We start from the raw sequence: 23237 nt of genomic DNA, 5'->3' as shown, positions 1-23237 counted from the left end.
GCTTCCTGGAGGTCTGGGGACTTAGTTGATCCACTGCGTTAAGGAGGCAGGTCGCGCTTCCTAGAAAGTTGGATTCAAAGTCCTCAGGTAGTCTTGACCCTGCTGGGCCCCCTCTCCCTGTCCCCTCTGCTCTCCTGCCCACTCCATTCATCCCCCTCCCCCACCCCCACTCCCAGACCTTCCCACCTTTGAGCCTTTGTGCTGTTCCCCTGTAGAAATTCTATCCTTGGGGAAAGGCTTCGACCTGCCTAGGCTTGTAGGTCTCAGAGCAGCAATTTGCCCATCTATCTTAGCATTTGCCAATATTTACCATTGGTACCTTTAACTCACTCAGCCACTCAGCCTTTGGGGGAACATTTATTGAGTGCCTACTATGTGCCAAGGGGAACCAATGTTGAACATAAACATGAGATTCCTGTTTTCAGGGAACTTACAGTCTGGTGGGGAAGGCAGAGAATAATCAAAAAATCACATTAGAGAAGTGTCTGGCACCCTGCTGGCCTTTCACAGGTATCTGGTGCATAAATACATCTGTCATCAATGCTCTGAAAGAGAAAACGGGATGTGGAGTACAAGCAGGACTTAACAGGTGAGTGGGGGAGGAAGAGCACTCCAGATATGCTAAGTCCCTGTCATAGGAAGCCATGTGGCTGACAGGACACAGAGGCCAGTGTAAGTGGAGCAGAGAGACAGGGAACACAGTTCAGACTAAGGCTGAAGAGACAGGCCAGGCCAGCAAAGCCTTTACGGCCTTGCATAATTTTGACTGTAGCCCCAGAGCCATGGGCCACCAATGGAGACTTTCAGGCAGAGGTAACCTAACCAGCTTGTATTTTGAGCAGCTGATTGGAGGGAGGACCAGATGAATGCGGGATACCAGTCGGGCTATTTCTAGAGTTAACTGGGTTTGGGCTGCCTCTCCATTATAGTGAATGCCCCAAGTCAGGATCAGTGCCTAGTACCCCTCTGAAACCACACACACACACATACAAACACACACCCCCTACACACACACACACGCAGAGCCTAGGCCAGGAGTGCACAGAAAAGTTACACAATATACATTTTTTAAATTGATCTGAAATCAGTTATCCAGCAACATTGAACCCACCAGTTTATGTACACACGGCCCTGGGGGCCTTGGGAAGCACTGGGTTGGGAAAAGGAACATGGACTTCTTGCTGACTGTGTTCCCATCATAGAACCTGGGAGCCAGGCTCCCATCTCCTCTCCATTCAATTCTTCTATTAAACATGTTCATATTCATGGCCGGCCAGTCCCCTCCCTGCTCCTGGCAGGGTACATTGGGCTCTGTCCTCAGCCTCAAGCAGCAAAGAACAGGTATGCTGACTTCTGCACACCATCTCAGCTCCTCAGCGGTCCTGGCGCCGAACTGGCGGTGACGGGGGGTGCCGAACTGGAGGCAAGTCGTAGTGTACAGGGATGTGGCTGTTCTTGGGAGAATCATAGTGTCCAGGAGGCAGGCCCGGTGGCAGGGGGTGCTGGGACCCCACAGAGTCTCGGTCTGGAGACGGAGGAGAAAAGGAAGTGACTCCTCCCCTTCCCACCACTCTCCTCTCCTCCCCAGCGTCTTCTGCCCAAAGCCGGATGAATGGTGCCTGGCTATCCGCCATTCTGTGCAGCTCCTCAGCTGCCAGTGGGGGAGGCCACCTCAACCTGCCCACCGCACAAGACAGGAAGACACTCTGTCAACTCCCCTGTTCCCAGCTTTTCTGGGTGTCAAGTTTACAACTCAGTCAGTCAGTGCAGTCGCTCAGTCGTGTCTGACTCTTTGTGACCCCATGAATCAGCACGCCAGGCCTCCCTGTCCATCACCAACTCCCGCAGTTCACTCAAACACCTCCATCGGGTCGGTGATGCCATCCAGCCATCTCATTGTCGTCCCCTTCTCCTCCCGCCCCCAATCCCTCCCAGAATCAGTCTTTTCCAGTGAGTCAACTCTTCGCATGAGGTGGCCAAAGTATTGGAGTTTCAGCTTCAGCATCAGTCCTTCCAATGAACACCCAGGACTGATCTCCTTTAGAGTGGACTGGTTGGATCTCCTTGAAGTCCAAGGGACTCTCAAGGCTGTAAAACCACCATTTCAAATCCGTAGCGCTGTGAGGTGGGTACCGCCACCTACAGGCTCTAAGGGGCAGTATGACTTCCCAAACATCACCCTTGGTTTGAGCATAAGTCTGACCCCCAAAGAAGGCTTTCCTGATAGCTCAGTGGTAAAGAATCTACCTGCCAACGCAGGAGATGTGGGTTCGATCCCTAGGTGGGGAAGATCCCCTAGAGAAGAAAATGGCAACCCACTCCAGTATTCTTCCCTGGGAAATCCCACGGACAGCGGAGCCAGGCAGGCTACAGTCCACAGGCTTGCAAAGAGTTGGACACAACTGAGCGACTAAACAACTGACCCCGAAGACCGTGCTCTTGCTACCACTTCACGCCACCTCCACATTCTTGTCCCTGTCCCTTCTCTTTCCCCGCGCCCCTTGTCCCTGTTTGCTCTGACCCAGTGGCAAAGGAGGGCTCACCATGGACCAGAGGGCTGGGCTGCTCATAGGTACCACTGTCTCTCTGTGGCTGGGGGTGTCGCCGCCTCTGGCTATCTGGGAGCTGAGGAAGCTGCCTGGGGGGAGACCCTGAGGAAGGGCCCTTCATCTCCACGTAGCTGCTCTCCCGGGGACTCCCTAGCAGGCTGGGCAGGTCCCGGATGGTGGCATAGGGGTTTTCACTGCTCAGGGAAGCCATGCTGGCCCCCAGCCCCTCTTCAGAGATGGGTCCTAAAGACGGGGGAAAGAAGTCAGGCTCGGTGGAGGCACTGGCTCCTGAACCCCAGGGCAGCCCCCTGCCACCCCCGCCCCCGTGCACTCACCTTTACTGCAGAATGAGCCGGGGCCATTACTGTTGCTGTAGCTACAGCTGTAGCTTCGGTCCAGGCGGCTGCTACCTACTAAGGAGAAAGCAACCCGCAATCAGGCCTCTGGTCCCCACCCCAGGGTCCCCTCCGCTAGAACTGGGGCCCGGAACCCCTTCTACAGACATGCAAACACTCAGATGGAGCCGGATGCTGGGCTGCACACATCCACCCTCACCACAGGCCTTGGCCCTCAGGCTTCTACCTCTGTCCAGAGGCCCTGGCGGGGGCTCCCGGCAATGCTTCCAATCTGCAGGTAGCGTGGCATGGTTATCAAGTCCGTGGGCTCCACCTGGTCGCTCAGAGGCCTGGAGGCTGGCAAAGAGCTGGCTGCCTGGAACCTGGCGGCAGAGGGGTGGGACAGGGAGAGGAACACGCAGAGCTGGAGCTCTCCGGAGACCCAGAGCTGCACCCACCAGGCACCCACCGTGCACGCCCATCCCTAGCACTGACCTTCGTAGCGGGTGGGGGGTTCGGTGAGCACTGTGATAGGGTGTGGTAGCTTGGGTTGGAGTAGTAGTGACTGTAGCTCGGAGAGACATCTGCACAAACAGACACAGGTGCGGGGTGGCCTGCCAGCTCAGACACAGGCCTGGGCCCAAGACAGCCGTTCTGTCCCAGGAGATCCGTAGTCGTCCTCTCTGACCGCCCTTCCCTAAGCGTGAGCCACACGTGTGTGTCCCGCCGCAGGCAGCTCACCTGGCATGACATACTCAGAGCCGTCCAGGCGTCCGCTGCTGTAGGCCACGGCCAGGTGCTGCTGCTCCTTGCCTCTTTGCCAGTGACGGTAGCCAATGAACAGCGCCACCAGCGCTACCACCAGGGATCCCAGCACTGCGATGCCGATCACCGCCCCAAGCGAGTCATAGGCCACTGGAGAGGTGGGCATCATGGTGAACGGCTCCTGGCTTCCTGTGTGGGGTGCAGTGGTTGCTCAGGACAGCATCTTGGCCCTGTTGGTGAGCTTGGGATGCATGGATAGGAGAGGCCCCAGGAGGAAGGCAGAGTGATACAAGAGTGCCGCCTAGTGGAGACCTGGACAGGTACCTAAGTCCCGGTTCCCTGGGGACAGTGCAGAGGCAGGGGCTAGATGAGAACTCACCGATCCTGCAGGGGGCGCCACTGTGCCCTGGAGGGCACACACAGGCCCCAGTCTCCGGGTGGCACCTCTCTCCAGGACCGCACTGGCATGGCTGGGAGCAGTTGGCACCAAACATCCCTGGAGAACAGCCTGGGAGAAAGTGGAAGAGGAGATCAGAGGGGCAAAGGAATGGCAGTCCCCTCCTCGGGCTAGGGCTGGCGGTCAGGGCATGGAGTCGCCCTTCTATTGGTACCTTCCAAGCAGAGATGTCCGGTCCAGCCCGGAGGACAGAAACAACTCCCATCCTGGGGGTGGCAGGTCCCACCATGGCGACACTGGCAGAGCTGGGCACAGTTGGCTCCCCAGTGTCCCAAAGGGCATGCTGCAGGAGACAAGGTTGGAGCCTGTCTGGCGGGCAGGGTCAGCGTCTCCTGGGTGAATTCTCAGTCCCCAGCACCGCTGAAGCCATCCACTCAGTTTTGGTCTCCCCAGAGACACCAAGGCTTCGAACGGTGTCTACATACTGATGACTCACAAATGCTTATCTGCAGCCGTGTCTCTAGCCTGAATTTCAGACCCACGTGCCCAGAGGCCTGCGTAACCTCTGAACTTGCCTGTCTAACAGTCTTTCAGAATAATGTGATCAGGGCCAGACAACCAAAGGCTTCCAAACTACCCTACATTGCTTAGCTCTGGACTTTTTTTTTTTTTAATATAAGAGAGAAGTAAATGCTCACACTATTCAAGGCATAATTTCTGTGTTTATGATACTAGCAGATAATCTAATAGTAGTTACCAAATTCTATGAAAAAAGTCATCTCCAAGATCACTTCCCTCTACCCTGCCCAACTTTTTCATGGTAACTGCTTCTCATTTTCCCTTTTCAAAATTTGCTTTATTCAGTTTTTTGGAGTAATCTTTTCCATGATGTTCTTTGTATGTTTATGTGGGAAAGAGGCCATTATAAATAAATAAAAAATAAACTGGTGATGCAAAAAAAAAAAATGTCCACAACTGAGCTTATGGTTTTCTCATTTTTCTCATGCAAAAGGGCAGGGAACATTTTTTCCCTGACCTGTTCATTGCTGCATCCTGAGCATCTAGAACAATACCCAGCATGTAGATGATGCCCAATAAATATTTGCTTATTGTGTTTATATCAACAGCTGAATCAAGGTGGGTCCAGAGGCTTTTATACCCAGGATCAGGGGAATGGAAGCCTCTCGGTCCCCAGCCCACCCCCTCGGCATGCACTCAGACACACAGGCCGCCACGTACGTTGAGAGCAGTCAGGGCCAGTCCAGCCAGCAAGGCAGTAGCAGGTCCCATTCGAAGGGTGGCAGGAAGAATGGTTGGCACACTTGCAGGGCACACAGCGTTTGCCATAGCGACCAGGCTGACAGGCTGGGGGAAAAGGGCTTGCGGTGACTGGGGTCAGGGGCCAACCCTCAGTCAGCCCTTAACTCTACCCTCTCCCTGCCTCCTTCCCGCTGTGTGTAACCAGCCCACAGACTGCAGTCAGCCCAGCAGACCAAGGTGGGTAGAGTGGGGGCTTCTGGCATCTGACACTGGACTGAAAGGCAAGGGGGAGGGGAAGGAGCCTCACATCTCTGGCAGAAGGGGCCTCGGAATCCGGGTGCACAAACGCAATTGCCATTCTTGGGGATGCAGGTGCCCCCGTTCTTGCAGGAGCAGGTGTTGCTACAATTGGCTCCCCAGAAGCCCTCAGGGCAGGGCTGGTGGCAGCGGGTACCTGTGAGAGGGGTAGGATGAGCCTGGCCTGTGTCCACTATCCTCATCCGTAAGGGTTCTCTGCACACATGTCCTGTGGGATACATTCCCCCAACTCCACAGTAAGCCTGGGGCCTGCCCACCACAAGGCTCACCTGTCCACCCAGCCTGGCACTGGCAGTGTCCGTGAACAGGATCGCAGCTGTCAGCATGGTCACAGTCACAGTGACTGGCACAGCCTTCACCAAACTGCCCCTTCTTAGGGAGTTGGGGGTGGGACAGGCTGGTAAGCTGGGGATGTGGTGCCCTCCCCTCCACCCAGGCAGGCAGGCTGTTGCACACTTACCGGGCAGGGGAGCTGGCAGTGAGTCCCATGCCACCCAGGGGTACAGGTACAGGCTCCAGTCTGGGGGCTGCAGGCTGCCTCATGGGCACACTGGCAGCTGGCATTGCAACCAAAGCCCCAGGTTCCAGGTGGGCAGGGCACAGAGCAGTTACCACGCTGCCAACCTGGAAGAGGGGCTTGTAGATAGGCATGGGGACCCAGCTGCCTTCCTAAGCAAGCACACACTGGACAATGACTGCGCCAGACTCTGAGCTACCAGCAGCAGTGGGTGGGGATGGGGGTGCTCACGGCCCCATAGGAGACAAGCATATGAACCGCTGGATGTTGGACAGAAGGCTGAATGACCGTCGGGGATGCACCACCCCCTTCTGGGCCTTGGTTGCCTCTTCTGCCAAAAGAAGGGGGTTGGCAGCAAACCCACATGCTTACCGAGGCTCCATTAAGTAACTAAATGTGTTCTCCAGGTCATGTGTAAGACAATAGGGAGGAGTGGAGACTCGAGACTGGGACATTTGTTAAATATGATGGATAGCTAGTCAAACAAAACATGTGTGTCAGAACCCAGCCCTAAAGACTGCCAACGGGCCGCCCCTGGTAGATCTCCTGGCGCCGGCATTCTGTGATTCTGTATGACTGAGGAGGAGGAACGTTCAGCGAAGAGATGCCTCTGGCCTGGGCCTTTAAGGACAATTGGGATTTTTGTGGTTGAAACAAAAGCAAAGTGGATATTCCAGGAAGGAAGTAGCCTGGCTACTTTCCCGCCGTCCAGCTGCTGCCCAGTGATTCCGCCCTTACCCTGAAGCTCTCCCCTACCCTTGGCCTGCCGCTGCACTCGGACTCTCCCTTCTTCCCATGGCCGCGCCCCCAAATCGCCCTTCCAGGAGACCCCAACCCAGTACCTTCCTTGCAGACGCAGGCGCCGTCGATGGGCGAGCAGGCGATGGCATTTTCGCAGGAGCAGCGTGCGGAGCAGTTGACTCCGTAGGTGTCAGGGGGGCAGAGGCTAGCGCAGTGCGGCCCCTGAAAGTGGGGCGCGGGGGGTGGGCGCACTCATGAGAGGGGCGGGCGGACTCCCCGGGCCTCTTCCGCACCTCCCTCGCGGCGGGGCTCGCCTCACCGTGTAGCCGGGCGCGCACCGGCAGAGGCCGCTGTCGGGCTGGCAGACGCCGCCGTGAAGGCAGAGGCAGTGCTCCTGGCAGCCCGGCCCGTGCGTGTCCTGCGGGCAGCTCTCGTTGCAGTGGAGGCCCGCCCAGCCCGGCAGGCACGAGCACTCCCCGCTCATCGGGTGGCAGCTGCGGGCGGAGGCGCGGGCGCGGGGCGGTCTGAGCCGGGCTCCGCAGGCGGGCCTCCCCCGGCCCACCCCCGCCTCCGCGCGGTGGGAGCCGAGCACCGCGGGGTGGAGCGGGTAACCAGGGAGGCTCGGCGCCGTTCCGAGGGCGGTCCCCGCACCCCGGCCCCCGAGGCCCCGCCCGGTTCCGTCGGCCACATCTGTGTCCCGCCCCCGCGCAGGATATGCCCGGGTGCTGTTCGTGACTCCGGTGGCTTCCGCACTGAAGGCCTCTCCCACCGGCCTCCTGACCCCTTGGCCACAGCGTCCACGGCCTACCTGAGGCTGTGTTCCGGGTCGCAGGTGCAGGGCACCTGGCAGCTGAGGCCGTAGAGGCCGTCGGGGCAGAGGCGCTCGGCGCAGCGGTCCCCGCTGAAGCCGTGTTCGCACAGACACGCGCCGTTGGCCGGGAAACAGCGGGCGCCCGAGGCGCAGTCGCAGGTCTCAGCACAGTCCTGCCCGAAGCGGCCCACGGGGCACTCCTCGCGGCACCTGGGCGCCTCGGGGGCGTGAGCCTGGCAGACGCCGTCCACAGCCGCCCCCGCACCCCTCCTGCCCGGGCTAACACAGCTCACCGGTCCCCCGTGTATCCCGGAGCACAGCGACACTGCCCGGTGAATCGGTCGCAGAGGCCTCCGTTGTGACAGCGACATTCCTGGGAGCAGTTGGGTCCATGGAAGCCCTCGGGGCAGGGAAGGGAGCAGATGGTGCCCTGTGGGGGGTGAGAGGTCAACAGAGCCCCAGGAGCCCAGCCCCCTCCCCATGGCCAGAGGACCCAATACCCTATACCCCCAAACACTCAAACCTATCCAGGGCCCCCACAGCCTACCCTTCTCACACACATCCCCCTCAGAAGCCCTGGAGAGAACCACCCACAGAATTCAGACCCATAGGCCCCACCCTTCATACCGTCCAGCCAGGTGGGCAGCTGCAGGAATCCTGGGAGGCCTGGAAGACTCCCCCATTTTGGCAAGGAGGAGTGCTGGGGCAGGAGAAGCCAGCACTACCGGGTGCACAGTACACCTCGCAGCTGTTGAGCAGAGCGGGTGAGGTCAGTCTGTAAACAAGCAGTACCTACGGAATTCCCCCATTGCCTCCCAGGACCTCCGGACCCCAGGGTTCAGTGAGCCACACCCACGCGTCCCCAAGGTGTCTCATCCCCCTTCCCTGTTGGGTAGGGCAGGGATCAAAAGTTTCCCGGACTGGAAATGGCAGGGACACACAGCCCTATCAAGTGGGACAGAGTGAAGAGCCATGGCTGGTCTGCCTGCTCTCCACATGCCCTCCACTCCACCTCTGCTCATGCTGGTCTTTCTCTGGGGGGAACATCTCTGCCTGCCATAGTTTTCATCCCAAGGGCTCAACTCTGGAGCTCCTCCATGAAGCTGGATCTTTGATCTCCAGCTAGATGGATGGTCTCCCTCCTGTGACTCCCCAGCACTCTCTGCTCCCTGCCTTGCAATAGGTTCTCTGTGACTGTCTCAGCCCCACTTGGGGACATACTTTCACTCACACACTGGCTCATGTTATCTTCACAGCAACTCTTTGAGATGGACAATACTGCTCCCATTTCATAGAAAACAAACTCGTGAAGAGACAGTAATGTGTTCAAGGCTGCTCCACCAGGGAACAGCAAAGCTGGGATCAGGATCTTGGCTCCTTGGTTCCATCCCCACAGTGAGGATCCTGAGTCCCCTGGTGTCCCCCACATGTGCCCGTGCATCCTGGGTCTGCGATCCCGTTAGTGTGTGTTCCTCCCGTTACACACCTGGGCCCAGTTCTCTCTGGGGGGCAGAGGCAGGCTCCGGTCTGGGGGTTACAGGGTGCCCCGTGGCACTGGCAGCTGAACTGGCAGGCAGGGCCATAGCGGCCAGGGGAGCAGGGCTGAAGGCAGTGCGGGGGCTGCAGGCCAGAGGGACAGGAACATGCCCCACTCTTGGGGTCACAGGAGCTGCCGTTGCCGCAGTTGCAGGGCTTGTCACACTTCGGCCCCCACACCCCTGGGGCGCAAGCTGGGGGATGAGAGGGTGGAAGGGGGTCACCAGGGGTCTTGCCCCTTCCCAACTCCAGTTAGTTCCTATCTCTGTCTCCTGGTCCCCGCATATGGCCCCATGCCTGGCTTTGCCCCGTCCCCTGCACCACACCCCCAGAAGAGGCAGCTGGCTGTAGTGGGGCTCTGCTGGGTGGTTGCCCTGGAGTCCTAAGCACCTATGCCCTGGCAGGGAGGGTGTGCCTCCTTGGAGGCACAAAAGGACTCGCCCTGCAGTCACCAGCCACTCACCACTGGAGCAGTCGTCACCCCGCCAGTCAAGCACACATTGGCACTGATTGGGTGCCACACAGCGGCCATGGACACACTCCTGAGCACAAAGCGCTGGGGCAGACATGGGGGTTGGGGGTGAGAAGATGCTTCCATTCCTGCCCTCCCCACCTTTTATCCTCTGAAGCCCAGCCCCAGCTTCCTCCCATACCAGGGACCTGGAGTTAGCCTGCCAAGCAGCATTTCAGCCCCTCAGATGCAGAAAGACTGAGAGTAACCAACTCAGGTCAGAGCACACCAAGACCTCAGGATTCTGGACTCCCTAGCTCCTTTCTGTGGACTTCTCAAAGCACCTTGTTGGGAAAGGAGGGTGTGGGTGAGGTTCCTCACATAGGAACCAGATATGGATGCTGTCCAGAGAGGGGGTGGGGTGGTCAGGCTAGGTAGGAGTCTTGGTAGGGGGCTGGTGATGGTCCAGGCTGAGGAAAGGGGAGAGAGAGTGAGCAGGCTCCACTCCTGCTTCCAGGGTGCCGGGGACAGGGGACAGGAGACACTGGGCAGCAACAAGTCAAAACAGATAGGAACAGGCAGTCAGAGAGACAAGCAGACGCCGAGCCCAGAGACACAGGGACAAGAGACCCAGGCGGCCCCAAGACAGAGACGCAGAGCCAGAGCCCGCTGACGGACTTGGAAAGAGGGAGTGGGCGAGACCTGGGCTCAGCTAGAGACGGAGGTCTGAAGAGGCAGCTCTGTCCCTCGAGACAGGGCCGGGGAGGCAGAGGGCAGAGGAGTAGCCCCCTGTGCGGGAGGAGGGAGGGACCAGGTGGCCAGGCGCTCCCTTCCCCAGCCCCACCAGGACTCACGGACGCAGGCACCGCGGCTCTCATAGAAGCCCCGGCAGCACTGCAGGCGCGCTCGGTGCTCCGTCTTCACCACCTGGCGGTACACGGTCCGGTAGACAACACTGCAGGTGACCAGAGGCGGCCCTCAGTCTCCCCTGCAGGGGCCCTGGCTTCCGCCCGCCACACTGTGGCCCTGCGAGGGCCTGGGGCACCTCCCAACACTCTACACCAGGGAGCCCCCACCCAGCCACACACCCACATGACACACCACGCCTGCACCCCAAACGCACACACCCCGCACACCGTGCCGTGAGCCCAGATGCGTCCTCTGAATTTTGCAGGTCCTGACAGAAGGCCGGGCATACACAGGCCCAGGGCCTGGGCCAAGGCAGCTACTCCGGCTGCCCACCTGCCCACGGAGGGGGCTGGGACTCACGTGGGCCGGGGGCAGGTGTGCGGGCTCTCCCAGGGCCGGTCGCAGGGCTCCGAGGGGAGCAGGCTGAAGGGGCGGGAGTGTGACTCCTTGGTGGTGGTGGTGAAACTGTAAGACAGGGATCAGGGTCAGGCCCAGGCAGGGAGAGACTAAGCTGGCACCCAGAGGCAGGGGTGTGGGGGCTGGGCCACACTGGGGAATATTTAGGTTTGCTCCTCCAAGCCTAGGATGGAGCCCCATCCTATTGTCCTTTGATCTGGAGGGATCCTCCCTGAGTTGGAATATTCCTGGGAATATGCCATTCCAGCCTTCCATTCCCCACCCCTGCCCCCCGGCCTCCTTCTCCCTATACGGGGAGATTGAGCTAGAACTGACTTCTGGGCCCAGAGGATGGAGACAGGTTGAAGCACTTCTGGCCAAATCTGGCCTTGTTCCCCAACCCCGTCCCCTTGGCTCTCCCTGGGCGAGACGCTCTGCTTGCCCCGTAGTGAATAGCTCCTGCCCTGTGCTTTGTCCTGCAGCCGGCCTCACACAGGGACCAGGGAGCCGGGCTAGAGAGAGCACAGGGTCAGAGCTGAGATGGAGACTGAAACGGTCAAGATGGGGACGCAGTCAGAGCACCCCGCTGAGGGAGTAGCGGTAACAGACGCAGAAATAGGAAGGAGGTGAGGCTGGAGAAAGGGAGGCGCCGCGGAAAGAGGAGCCCCAGGGGGAGAACAAGGAGCAGGGGCCTGGGGCCCGCGAGGTGCAGCAGGGGCCCTCTCTCACCTTTCCCAGAAGCTGCAGGTGTTGGGGTCCTTGGGGTTGAGGGTGGCAGCCAGCCCCAGCTCCAGGGCCAGGAGAAGGAGGGCCCGCAGGGGTGGTGGCATTGCAGGGGCCTGTGACAGAGCCAGGTGCAGAGCAGGTGAGGGGCACTGTAGCCACAGACCTTCAGGAGCAAGTCTCCGCAGAGACAGAGCCAGGCTGAGAGCGGAGATGAGGCTGCTGCCTCTGCTCCGCTGAGCCCTGGTCCCAGGGCTCCAGGTCTTGTTCCTGACCGGGTGGAGCACTGCCCTGCTTCTGAGTCTTTCCCACATGGCTTCCTCTGTCGGGACATCCTCCTCTCATTCTTCACCTTGAGCACTCACCTTTCAAGGTCTAGCCCAAGTATCACCCCTCTTTCCTTGCCCTGCTCCTCAACCTCCACTAGCAGACAGCCCCCACCCATTCTTTCAGGGACCCCCAGCGCCATTCACCCACACACTGCTGTTCCCTGACCATGACTTCTGGAGGCAGGGACCTGTGCATGACTTCCCAGCCCCCAGCCCAGCCCCTACCCAGGGTACCTGGATATTGTACCAAGGTTCCCTGGTGGCTCAGACAGTAAAGAATCTGCTGGCAATGCGGGAGACCTGGGTTTGATCCCTGGATTGGGAAGATCCCCTGGAGGAGGGCATGGCAACGCACTCCTGTATTCTTGCCTGGAGAATCCGCGTGGACAGAGGAGCCTGGCAGGCTATGGTCCAGGGGGTCGCAAAGAGTCGGACCAACGACTGAGCGACTAAGCACAGCACAGTGAAATAGGAGCCGATGAAGGGAGGTTATAAGAGAAGCCAGCCTGGGCTCAGTTAGGGGAAGAACTTTCCAACAATTGAAGCAGTTCTGTGACAGAATCAGCAGCCTCGAGTGGCGAGCTCCCCATCCCTGAAGGTGGGCAGGCAGAGGCCAAACCACCCAGTTTGGGGGCTTGCGGCAGTTAGGGGCTTCCTACTGGGGAGGAGTAGGACTGGGTCCCAGTGACCCTGAAAAAGGCCCCTCCCACCACTGGTGCACTGGTACAGCTCCCACTGCCTCCTGAGAACCAATGGTGACTTCTCTTCCCAACTTCTTGATCAGTGCTGTCACACTAGTAGCTTGAAACCAAGCATGGGAGGATTATTTACACCACGGAAATCGGCAAACACCACAAATCGGGGCCAGCACCCCGCCCCACCAGAGCTGGCTGTGAAAGCCGTGCCAGCACACCCCTGCACCCAGCTCTAGGCACTGCCATCGAGGAGGTCCCCAACCTGACCTCAGACTTAAGAAGAAGCCCCCAGCTCCCTCTGACCACCCACCCGCCATCTGGAAATGGGCTCCTACCCCCTCCTCCACGCCTGGCCTCACCCGGTGGGTGGGAAGCGGCTCAAGACCTCAGAGGAGTCTGTTCTGGCTCCTGAGCTCAGGAGCAGCTGAGCCCCTTGAGCAGCCACCCCCGCTGCCGGTTTCAGATTCTCTGTTCAGTGTTCCTAAAACTTGCCCTGGCTCCTTCCTCTACACCTCCCTAAGGCACCCACATCTGCTTATAATTTTCCCGGGAAGAGAGAAAGGTCATGGTAGCTGGCCCCTTCCCCCTGAGTATCTCTGGAATGCCTGCCGCCGGCCCCACCCCAGGCCCCCCAGCCACACACTCCCCGGTCCACAGCAGCAGCCGCTCGCAGCTCCCATCAAGGCAGCGCTCCTAGGGATGCTCCCCACCGTGCGTTCTGCCCCCTTAGCAAGCCCTCCCACAGTCTGCTCACCACCGTCTCAGCTACAGGGCTGGCCCACCTGTCCTCCCCAGGTGTCCTCGCCCCACCACAAATGTCTCCCCTCCCCCTCCAGCCTTGCAGAGCTGCAAGGCCCTCCCAGGACTCTGGTTTGGGCCCCATCACAGCTTCCCCTGGGGGCAGATCTCCCACCGTTAGTCCGCTCTGCGTTCTTCCCGGCCATCCTCAGTCCCCAGGTAACTCACCAGGCCTCTATGGCATCCTGGGGCCAGAAACTCAGGTGAGCCAGGGACAGGGTGTCACCGTCCTCAGGCCCCAGGGCCTGGGGGCGTCCAGAGAGGATCCTGGGGGTCCCGGTGCTCAGGGTATGGAGCCTGAAAACAGGAAACAGAGCCCAGCTAGAATGTGTGCGTGTGGGGAGGGCAGCGGGGAGCATGATCGTGGGCTGAGCGTGGGTTGAGCATGGGCTCCATCCTCCCACCATCCTGAACTCGGAAGGTAGGATGGGGAGAGGTAGGGGGAGGTCCAGAAGCCTCTTTCCCAGCCCACTCTGAGGAGGTGAAGGAGGGACCCAGCCTGGCCTCAGAGAGCCAGGCCGCAGTCAGGAGTGTCCTTCAGGTGACCCCCACAGTCTGGCCCCCCACCCACACAGCCCCCCAGCTTCCTCCCCAACCGATTTGGCTCCTTCTCCCAAGGTTCCAGAACTACACCAGCTCTCCTCTGACCACCTCCCCAGCCCCCCCGTCTGGTCCCAGCTGACCTTCTCCCCACTTCTCCCTCGAGTGTGCTTGGCAGCAAGCCCAGGGACAGGACCCCGAACCCTCCATACACCTCCCCCGTTCACCCGTCAGTTGGGCCATACTCCCCTCTTCCTGGAGCCTGGCCTGGGGTCCCGTCCTCCAACTGGAGCCCAGTCTGCCTGGATGGAGGGTCATCACCATTGTTCCTGGGTGAGCCTCATCCCCAGCCATTCATGGACCCCCCACTTCACCCCCAGGGTTCCCGTGGCCTGGATCCGTCCCCAGAGCTCAAGGCTGCAGTGAGGTGGACAAGACCTGCAGCACAAAGGCCCCAGGAGGGTGAGCGGGGTGGGAGCCGCCCTCCCAGAGAGAGAGAGTCCTTCCTTTCAGCTACATCAGCCCCCTCCCACTGGCCACCTCCTCTTAACCAACTTCCAGAGGAAACTGTTCAGGGGAGCATGTCAGGGAGTCACTAAGTCACGTTTGACTCTTGGGACCCCCTGGACCATAGCCCACCATGTTCCTCTGTCCACGGGATTTCCAGGCAAGAATACTGGAGTGGGCTGCCATTTCCTTTTCCAGGGGATCTTCTCCTGCATTGCAGGCAGATTCTTTACAGACTGAGCCACCAGAGAAGCATGAGGGAGGCTTAACCCTAAACCCTAGGGGGTTGACTCTAATAACTAGAGGGGCGGGGTGATTCCCTTTTCCCCAAGGACCTCAGGGCAGGACTGGAGTGCAGAGGAGGCCCCAGCTGGTCAGTGGTGGGGCTGGAAGCCAGGGTCGGGTGGGTGAGATCAGTGGGTGGTCCGCAGGGAGGGGAGAGATGCGATGGGGATCCTGGCAGGGAGGGGTGGGGTTTGGGCTCACCAGCCTCAGCCCCTGAGGAGGGAACACAGGCCAGACCAGGAGCCCCTGCCTGGCGCCCTAGGCTTGTTTACATCTGAGCCTCTGTCCCTGAGGGGCTGGGGAACCTGAGACCCCGGCCCACCCTCCCCCAGCACCTCCAAGCCCAGCAGCATTAGGGTACATGTGCCCCTTCAAGGGGTTTAACTCAGACAACTACCGGCTCCCCATCTGACCCCAGGGCCCGCACTGTAGGCTCCCTTCTTCTTCCCATACAGATAACCTCCCCCTCCGCCCCTTTTCTCCACTTCACCTCTGGACTGAGGGACCCACACCCCTTTCCTCAGAACTGGAGTAACAATGTGACCCCCTGTATCATTCACCATGCTGGCACAAGCAGTGTGCCAGACAGTTTATATGGATCATCTCAGGCAGAGCTTCTGTCAACCCACTGTGGTAAGGAGGGCATGGCAACCCACTCCGGTATTCTTGCCTGGAGAATCCCATGGACAGAGGAGCCTGGGAGGCTACAGTCCACAGGGTCACAAACAGTCAGACACAACTGAAGCCACTTATCACGCATGCAGCCCATGGTGGGAGCTATTGTTATTCACTTTACAGATGAGGAGACAGGCAAGGACAGGGTAAGTCCCCTGCCCAAGGCCACAAGGATAGCAATGTCAGAGCTGGGGTCCAAACCCAGACCAGCAGAGCCCTCCCTCTGCGGTTCCAGTCTCTCCCGAGCCCAAGCAGGAATCCCAGGGGTTTTGCATCTCTTTTTAATAGCTTTGATTATGGCGAGGGGGTGCCCGGCAGGGGCTGGACAAGGGAAAGGGATGGGGGGGGTCCCACCGCAAGAACTCGATCAGAGGCGTGGGAACCAGGATGTGTTTACAGTCAAGAATGAGCTGACACTTCTCTCTCCTCCACCTCGAGATGCAAAGCAGCTGGGCGCCTGGCCAGGCCTCCCAGTCCCCAGTCCCGCCTGCGAGGGCCCCCAGCATCCCTGCCCTCTCAGCCTCCAGGCCCACGCAGGGCCCAACCCAGCTCGTCCTCCCCTGCTCTTCTATTCAGCCTGATCCCCTCTGGTGGGGAGCCCTTGCACCCTCACTGTGTTCCAGCCTCTGCCAGAAGGAGGGCAGTGGGCCTGAGGCCTCTGGGAAGGGAGTAGAGCTCCTAGTGGACTGGAGATGGTCCATTTCTATAGAAGGCAGAGAGCAAGAGTGGGGCTGATGGAAGTGAGACAGCAGGAGGGACTTCCCCATCATCTCCCTTCTAGCTGCTCTTCTCTGGGAGGTGGTGCAGCAAAAGATACCCTTCTGAACTCTGCAGCCCGCGCTGCTCCTGCTCAAACCTGGGTTCGAATCCCAGCTCTCAGTTCCCTCATCTCTAAAATGGGGAGGGGAATAGTCCTTCTCTTCATAGGGTTGTCGTGCAGAGTCATAAATGAGTTAATAATAAAGAGCTTAGAGAACCACGTAAGAAGCTCAGCGAACAACCACGTTTGCTATAGCATCCTTAGACCCAGTCCTCCTGCACCCAGAGCGGCCCCGTCCCCACTCCACTTGGCACTGTCATACTCTGAGTATAAATTCCAGGAAAAACTGTTTTTCTTTTTAATCTTTTTTTGCTGAAGAACCCCTAGGATGATCCGGGAATGGGAATGGGGCCTCAGATGCTGACAGAGAGAAAGGATGTTGGGAGGGGAGGGGGTCACGCCTCCCCGGAGAACCCTATCCCCCAGAACGATGGGCTGCCCGCCAGGTACTTCTTCAAGCCAAAGGCGGTTGATGAGGCAGGACGCCCGAGTTCTGCTTTCCCCCGCCCCAGCTCTCAGCTTGAGCACCAGCTCCAGCTCTTTTTTTGGCTCTACTGCCCCCCCACCTCCTCTCTTCTCTGTCTCTCTTTCCCCCTTCCCATCTTGGAGGCCAAAGTTTCTAGTACTTACAAGCTGTACAACCTCAGGCACATCACTTGAGCCCTGTGAGCCTCCATTTCCTCATCTGTAAAATGGGACAACAGCCCCGCATCTCCCAGAGTTCAGTGGGGGTTGGAACTGCTGGTTCCGATAACCTTCCTAGAACTGAGCCTCAGGCCACAGGCTGCTCAGTGGACAATGCAAGAACAGAATCCCCCAAGCCCTGGCTCTCTGCCTCTTTCTTTTTGTCTTGTCTTCATCGGAAACCCTCCGCTTTCTGCTGTTTCTTCTTTCTTCGTCACTTTCTTGGTCTCTTTCGGCCTCTCTCCTTCCTTTTCTGTATCAAAGCTACCATGTAGAGTTGTGTGGTATGCTCACTGCGCTAGGAAATCTGCCTTCAGGTGTGGAGTGGAGGCTGACACCAGCCACGATCCACACACTGAGCCCTCGTGTCTTAGCATGGCACCAAGGTTGCCTCGCCCTGTGGCTCTCCTGTCTTTCAGGATCTCCCCCATGATTGTCTGTTCTCTGTGCCCTTTCCTGACCTCTCTTTGCCTCGGAGACAGGATGGCTTGGTCCTTCCCACTCAGCAGAGAGATCCGAGTCCAAAGACTTCCATCCCCTCCCCACACAGCGATGCCCTCTGAACCAGCTCTGCCAGCAGCCTAGGCTGCTCTGTTCCACGTGCCACTCAGAACACCCGTGTACACACTCGCACACACATGCACAAAGCCCCTCCTACATTCAGCCAAGCCAGGCCTCCGGCACGCCAGGCATGTCTGCCGGATGGAGGGACAGGAAGCCTGCGCACTCCTCGTGCTCCAAAGGCTGGGCGGGAAGGGAGCAGGGGTGAGGGGCCGGTCTTGTGTTCTCTGTGGCTCAGGAAACAGAAGCTAGAGGGTCCTCAGCCCAACCTGTTTACTCATCAGGAAATAGAGAAACTGCAGGAGTTCTGATTCACCAAACACATGCCTGCTGGAGGCTGGAGCCAGTCCAGACCCTCACCATCACCCACAGGTAGAGTGACCATCACCCCCGTGTCACAGAAGAGATGGGGGAGGGTCCCTGGCAGAAAGACTTGTCCAAGGGCCGACTGATCAGCAGGGGCGCCAGCAGGATTAGAATCTGCTTTAAAGAACAAAGTGGTGGGGGGGTGGAAGGTGGCCTCTGGGGTGACCCAGACCAGGGAGTCGCTCCCCCTGCTCATCGCCACCCCCAGATAACCCCAGAAAGTGCACCTCCGCTCTGGCCACTGCCTCTGTCTAATGCCTCTGTGGCTCCCCAGCACCCTGGGAAAGGCCGCCCAGGGCCCAGGTGGCCAGCTTCTGCTCCTGGGCTCCCATCACACTGGACGTGTCCCTCACCACACGGCCACCTCTGGAATACCCAGCTCCTCCCCCTCCTTCCAGGCCAGCCTCCTCCAGGAAGCCCCCTCGGTGACTCCACACCTCCACTGTTCCTCCCTTTCCTGGGACCTTCCTCCAGGCTCTTTGCACATTCACCACTGTGGCCCAACGGAGCCCTGGGTTCTTTCCCAATTCTTCCCTGAGGCCAGCTTCAAGCTGGACATGGACCAGTCCCCAGGGGCCCAACATTCCTCAAACTCCAGCAGAGAGACCAGTGTCCTTCCTCTGGGGCCAGGTGGGGCTAACCTAGGTCAAGCCAGGAGTTCACAGCCCCTGGAACCCCTCAAGTCTGATGACCTGATGAGGTAGTGGGGACCCCGTCCTGTGACTGCCAGCTTGTGAGTGAGACTAGTTCCCCCCACCCCAGACTGGGACAGCCTCTAATTCCATTCCTGTCTGAGGCTCTAAGAGTGGCCAGGCTGCCCCCCGAATGTTCCCTCACGGCTCCCATCCCGTGGTCATTATATTCTTATTAAAGGCTGTCTTCCCTGCTGGAATGGAGCTCTGCAGGGTCAGGGCACTTCTCTGCCTGCCTCGCCACCGTGTCCCCAGCTCTGGCCAGCACCTGCAGGCACACATCCAAGGTGTGAGGCACCCAGGGGGCGGTAACTGAATGTGGCGGGGAGTGCGTGGACTGATAAACTCTAAATCCTCTTGGACTTGGGTGAGCCTGACCTTATTGGTGGGAAATGGGCGCGAGGGAGAGGCTGCACCCAGTTCCTGGCTCGCCAGACCCCAGGGCGTCCCTTCCAGGGCCTTTAAGACCCAGCACTGGTAAGTCGATGGAAGGACCTTTGAGTCCTTCCTGGCGTTCCCAACATTACAAAGTGGAAGGCAGCGGGCAGGGATTCCTCAGGGCTGGCCTCCAAGTTCCTCTGGGATGAGGGCCCGGGAGCGCAGGGCACTGAGTCACCTGGGGAGGAGGGGGCGTGCCCCTCTCCTGCACTTCCACTCAGGGACTACGCCCACCCCCTCACTACACACACCGCCTTCTGCACAGAGCGGGGCGCAGATGCTACTCTGTGGGGGCGGGCTGGGAGGCCCGCATGGGAGAGGAACTCAGAAGGCTCCACGGCCCAGCGCCCACCCGTGTGCTAGAGACCTCCATCTTGCCATGTGTGGGTGCTGTGACACGAGTAACCACCCCTATACGATGAGCTGGATCCTTTCTGTTCACTCTCTCAGTAACGCTACAAAGTAGGTGCTATTATACTGCCTGTTTTGTAGATGAAGTAATCCCGCTTTCACTGCCCAGCGACCAGGTTCAATCCCTCATTGGGGAACTAAGATCCCACTAGCCACACAATCCCCCCAAAAACAAATCCCAAAGAGGGTAAGTCATTTTCCTAAGGGCACACAGCCAGTCAAGGGCACGCTGGGTATGTGGACCAGGTCCATCAAGCTCCAAAGACAAGGCTGCCCCTTGTAGGTCTTTCCCCGTGATTTCTCTTTGGTCTCTGGACTCTGAGTCTTTGGACTCTGTCTCTCCATTTCCACCTTCTCTACCTCCTTGTTCTTTTGCTCAGTCTCTGCTCTGTTTTTCCAAACAGGCTGTGCTTTTCCAAGGATCTCTGCCTGAGCCTTCTCACCCGTTGGTCTCTGCTTCCACATTTCTGATTCTCTTTATCTCTGTCTTTCTCTCCTTCCCTGCCTCCTCTTGCTCCTCCTGCTAGCTTCTCTCTGACAGGTTAGGTGACTGGACTGGTACCAACAGGTCCCCAGAGCTAGGAGGTGCCCCCAGCGCCGCTCATGCACCCTGGGAAGGGTCTTTTTCAAGACTTCCAAGGCTACTCAAAGGAGAAGTTCAGAGCACTGTGGTGGAGGCCCTGCCTGACCCAAGTCCCCTCTCTAGCGACGTGTGTTGGTGGCAGGGAGGAAGACAGCAGCCCAGCGACCAGGTTTCCGAACCATGGACGGGGCTGCCTGGAGAGCTAGTTTCCTCTTCTGGGAACGTCTGATAGGGAATGGAAGCGGGGGCAGCGGGCAGTGGAGAAACAGATGCCAACCCTCAGCTTCACCTCCCGGTGAAGACAGGAAGGCAGGAGGGAGTCTGGCCAAACCAGCTCCTAGGTGGCAGGGAGGGTATCCCCAACTGCAATGGCAAGTTTGCTGGGTAATCACAAAAACAGGAGAGACAGCAGCAGGGGACAGACGGCTAGAGAGAGGAGAGCGGTCCCACACCCTGGCCCCGTGTGCCCATCCCAGGGACTACCGCATGCATTGGGATGGAATGGGATTCAGACAGCTCCCTGACCCCCCAGGCCCAGCTTAAGGCCAGGGTTGAGAGCTGACCCCTTGCCCAATCCTGCCTGGAACCAAGGTCTGGCTGAGCCTGGGAGCCTGGGAAACTCGGGCCAGCACAAGCTGTTCCCATCCCCGGGGACTAGGGTCACAGCCCAGCCTCGGGAAAGGCCACTCATAAAAGGCCAGAGCAGGACAGCTAAAAGTTCCCTACTGGAGGCTGGAGATGCGGCCCCCTCTGGGACCCCCTCCCCCTCCTCCCCCTCACACACGCCAGCCCACAGGGCTTTCTGAGGGTCCACATGCCTGAGATCTTTGGCCAACTCCCTACTCCTCAAACCAGTAAAGCTGTGAGCCCCAGGGACCTGCAAACCTGGGTCCCTTCCCTCCATACTCCTCAAACATTTCTCCTGGTGGGGAGAGGAGGGACCCTGTAATAAACTCGGAGCAGACACAGTTCTAAGCAGGAGACATGTTTTTGCTCTCTAAACCTCACAACAATCCCATAAGGTAGGCACTGTATCTTATCATTCCCCTTTTAGAAATAAGAAACCAAGACACAGGTCCTACAGCTAATAAGGGGACATGTCCAGATTCGAACCTAGGCAGCCTTGACTCCAACGTGGGTGCTCTTCAACACTAGGCATCCCTTCAGCCAAGAAGAGGGCCTGGTAACTGGGCTTCTCTCTCCAGCCCTCAGAGGGGGCCAGTGAGGTGGAGGATGCCCCTGGACTCACAAAGTCCCATACGAGGGGCTGGGAAGCGGCCTCGTTTGCATGTCATTTAGATGCAATTTCATTATGAATGGCAACCCCCAATCCCCTTTGGCCCATCTCCACTGCCCCATCCCCTTCAGGTCTCTCTTTCCGTCTCCAACACTCCACCCAGAGGTCCCCCAGGGCAGAGTGGTCTTGGGACCAGGGCGGCGCCATCACTCACCTGCCTCTCGACCTTATTTCTCCGTTTGCCTGGGATGGGGAACGCCCAGAGGAGGACAGGGCAGGGGTCCCTGCGTGGAGCCCCAGCCAGACTGCGGGAGCGGCGGGGAGGCCGATCGTTGTGGATCGCTGGGCGCGGAGGGGCGGGGGGCAGGAAAGGGGTGGGAACTCGGGCCCTCGCCAAGGCAGGAAGTTTTGACAAGGAAACCGGCAGCCGGGGGAGGGGAGATCCAGAGTGCCCGGGGAGGGAGGCTGTGTAGGGGTGGGACCACGGAGAAGCGGCGGCGGGGCCGACCTGGCAGCCTGGACCGGGTGCAGAGAGGGGGCGAGCACGGGACAGGAGCCGGGGGCCCGGCCCGAGCCCCTCCTTGGCTCTTCGCCAGCTGTGCGGCCAGGGGGTACTCTGCCTCTCGGGCTTAGCTCTCCAGTCTGTGAAGTGGGGTGGCGGAGGGAAATTAATGAGATCGTCTACGTCGGGCACCTTCCCCGTGCGGCCCCACAACTGTTATCTTAGAGACATGACCCGGGGATCGACCGGCGCATCCCAGACTGGGAGCCGCGACGGGAAAGTGTCTCTCCTCTTCTCAGACCCGAGGAGGGAGTGAGCCTGGGAAGCAGAGTTCCGCGGAGCCTCCGCCGCTGCCCGCCCCCCAGGTCCAGAGCCCGGACGCCCCGGGGCACCGCGCGCGGCGGACTCTGCGCGGACCCGGCCCCAGCCGGCGCCACCTCGCGGCCCGCGACTCCCGAGCCGGAGAGGGGCATCGCAGCCGAGGTGGGCAACCTGTGTCTCACCCTTCTCAGGGCACTTTTCCCTTCTCAGCCTCTGAGAGAACAGAGGAATTTTCCTTAACAACGAATCTTTGTTTTCAGCGTCGTTAGATCTGTAGGTATTGGTTCATTTAATCCTTAACTCGAGATCGGTTCTATTTACATGAAGATGTTCATGTAATTAGGCCCCAGCAAGTGGCAAAAACAGGATTTGAAATAAGTTCTTTGGTCCGTCTGATTACAGGGCTCTCTCTACAAACCCCTGCCCGGGACAGGAAAAGATACAATAGTTCAGGAAAAGCAAAACAAGTGCATTCCTCTTTGGCTTTATTGAGGTACTATAATTGACATACAGTTTTTTAAAATACCCACTTAAAAGTGTTCGATGAGGGCTTTTTACATTTTTGTGGTGGTGAAATATGTGTGATATAAATTTTATCACTTTAACCATTTTTAAGTGTACAATTCAATGGCATAAAGTACATTCATATTGTTCAACCACCACCACCAGCCACTTCCATAATTTTTTCGTCATCCCAAAATAAAACTGTACCCTTGTAGCTATAACTCCTCATTCCTCCTCCCCAGGCCCTCTATTCTACTGTCAGCATCCATGAATTTGATTCAGTACTTCATATAAGTGGAATCATACGTTATTTGTCCTTACAATATGTGTCTGGCTTGTTCACTTAGTTCAATGTCTTAGTTTGATGCTGTTTTGTTTTGGGGTTTTTTATTTGGTTTTGTTTTGTTTTGGCATGCCATGGGGCTTGTGGCATCTTAGTTCCCTGACCAGGAATTGAGCCCAGGCCATTTGCCCGGGCCGGAGAAGGCAATGGTAACCCACTCCAGTACTCTTGCCTGGAAAATCCCATGGATGGAGGAGTCTGGTGGGCTGCAGTCCATGGGGTCGCACAGAGTCGGACA

General features: G+C 58.6%; 1 protein-coding gene across 4 annotated transcripts; it reads right to left on the bottom strand.

The window, feature by feature from the left end:
- Window positions 1-349: 349 nt before the first annotated feature.
- Window positions 350-21676, bottom strand: PEAR1 (platelet endothelial aggregation receptor 1). Of its 4 annotated transcripts, none has more exons than XM_088835884.1 (24): window positions 21544-21676; window positions 13699-13827; window positions 11715-11824; window positions 10950-11054; window positions 10535-10635; window positions 9693-9785; window positions 9180-9423; window positions 8321-8441; window positions 7987-8123; window positions 7691-7903; window positions 7202-7376; window positions 6984-7104; window positions 6085-6248; window positions 5894-5996; window positions 5614-5760; window positions 5286-5411; window positions 4261-4389; window positions 4029-4157; window positions 3626-3838; window positions 3380-3468; window positions 3132-3267; window positions 2885-2962; window positions 2544-2792; window positions 350-1525 (listed from the first exon to the last, which is right to left on the bottom strand). In XM_088835884.1, the coding sequence occupies exons 3-24, from the start codon at window positions 11813-11815 to the stop codon at window positions 1374-1376; spliced, it is 3126 nt and encodes a 1041-aa protein (XP_088692010.1). In that variant the 5' UTR covers window positions 11816-11824; window positions 13699-13827; window positions 21544-21676; the 3' UTR covers window positions 350-1373. The 4 variants fall into 4 exon arrangements, with proteins under 4 accessions (XP_088692010.1, XP_055258954.2, XP_088692011.1 ...); XM_055402979.2 differs by having other exon boundaries at window positions 2885-2959; XM_088835885.1 differs by lacking the exon at window positions 2544-2792.
- Between the last annotated feature and the right edge of the window lie 1561 nt (window positions 21677-23237).

Source organism: Moschus berezovskii, chromosome 4, assembly GCF_049115385.1.
Source record: "Moschus berezovskii isolate FMDL1 chromosome 4, NW_MosBer_1.0, whole genome shotgun sequence".
Lineage (NCBI taxonomy): Eukaryota > Metazoa > Chordata > Mammalia > Artiodactyla > Moschidae > Moschus > Moschus berezovskii.
Note: the sequence above shows the minus strand (reverse complement) of the source record. Positions and strands in the feature narration are given on the sequence as shown.

Coding starts and splice junctions, on each gene's coding strand:
- PEAR1 (XM_088835884.1), bottom strand. CDS start 11,815: ATGCCACCACCCCTGCGGGCCCTCCTTCTCCTGGCCCTGGAGCTGGGG. Junction 8,124..8,320: donor GCTGCCCACCTGGCTGGACG/GTATGAAGGGTG, acceptor CACCCCCCACAG/GGCACCATCTGCTCCCTTCC. Junction 5,997..6,084: donor ACTGCCAGCTCCCCTGCCCG/GTAAGTGTGCAA, acceptor CAACTCCCTAAG/AAGGGGCAGTTTGGTGAAGG.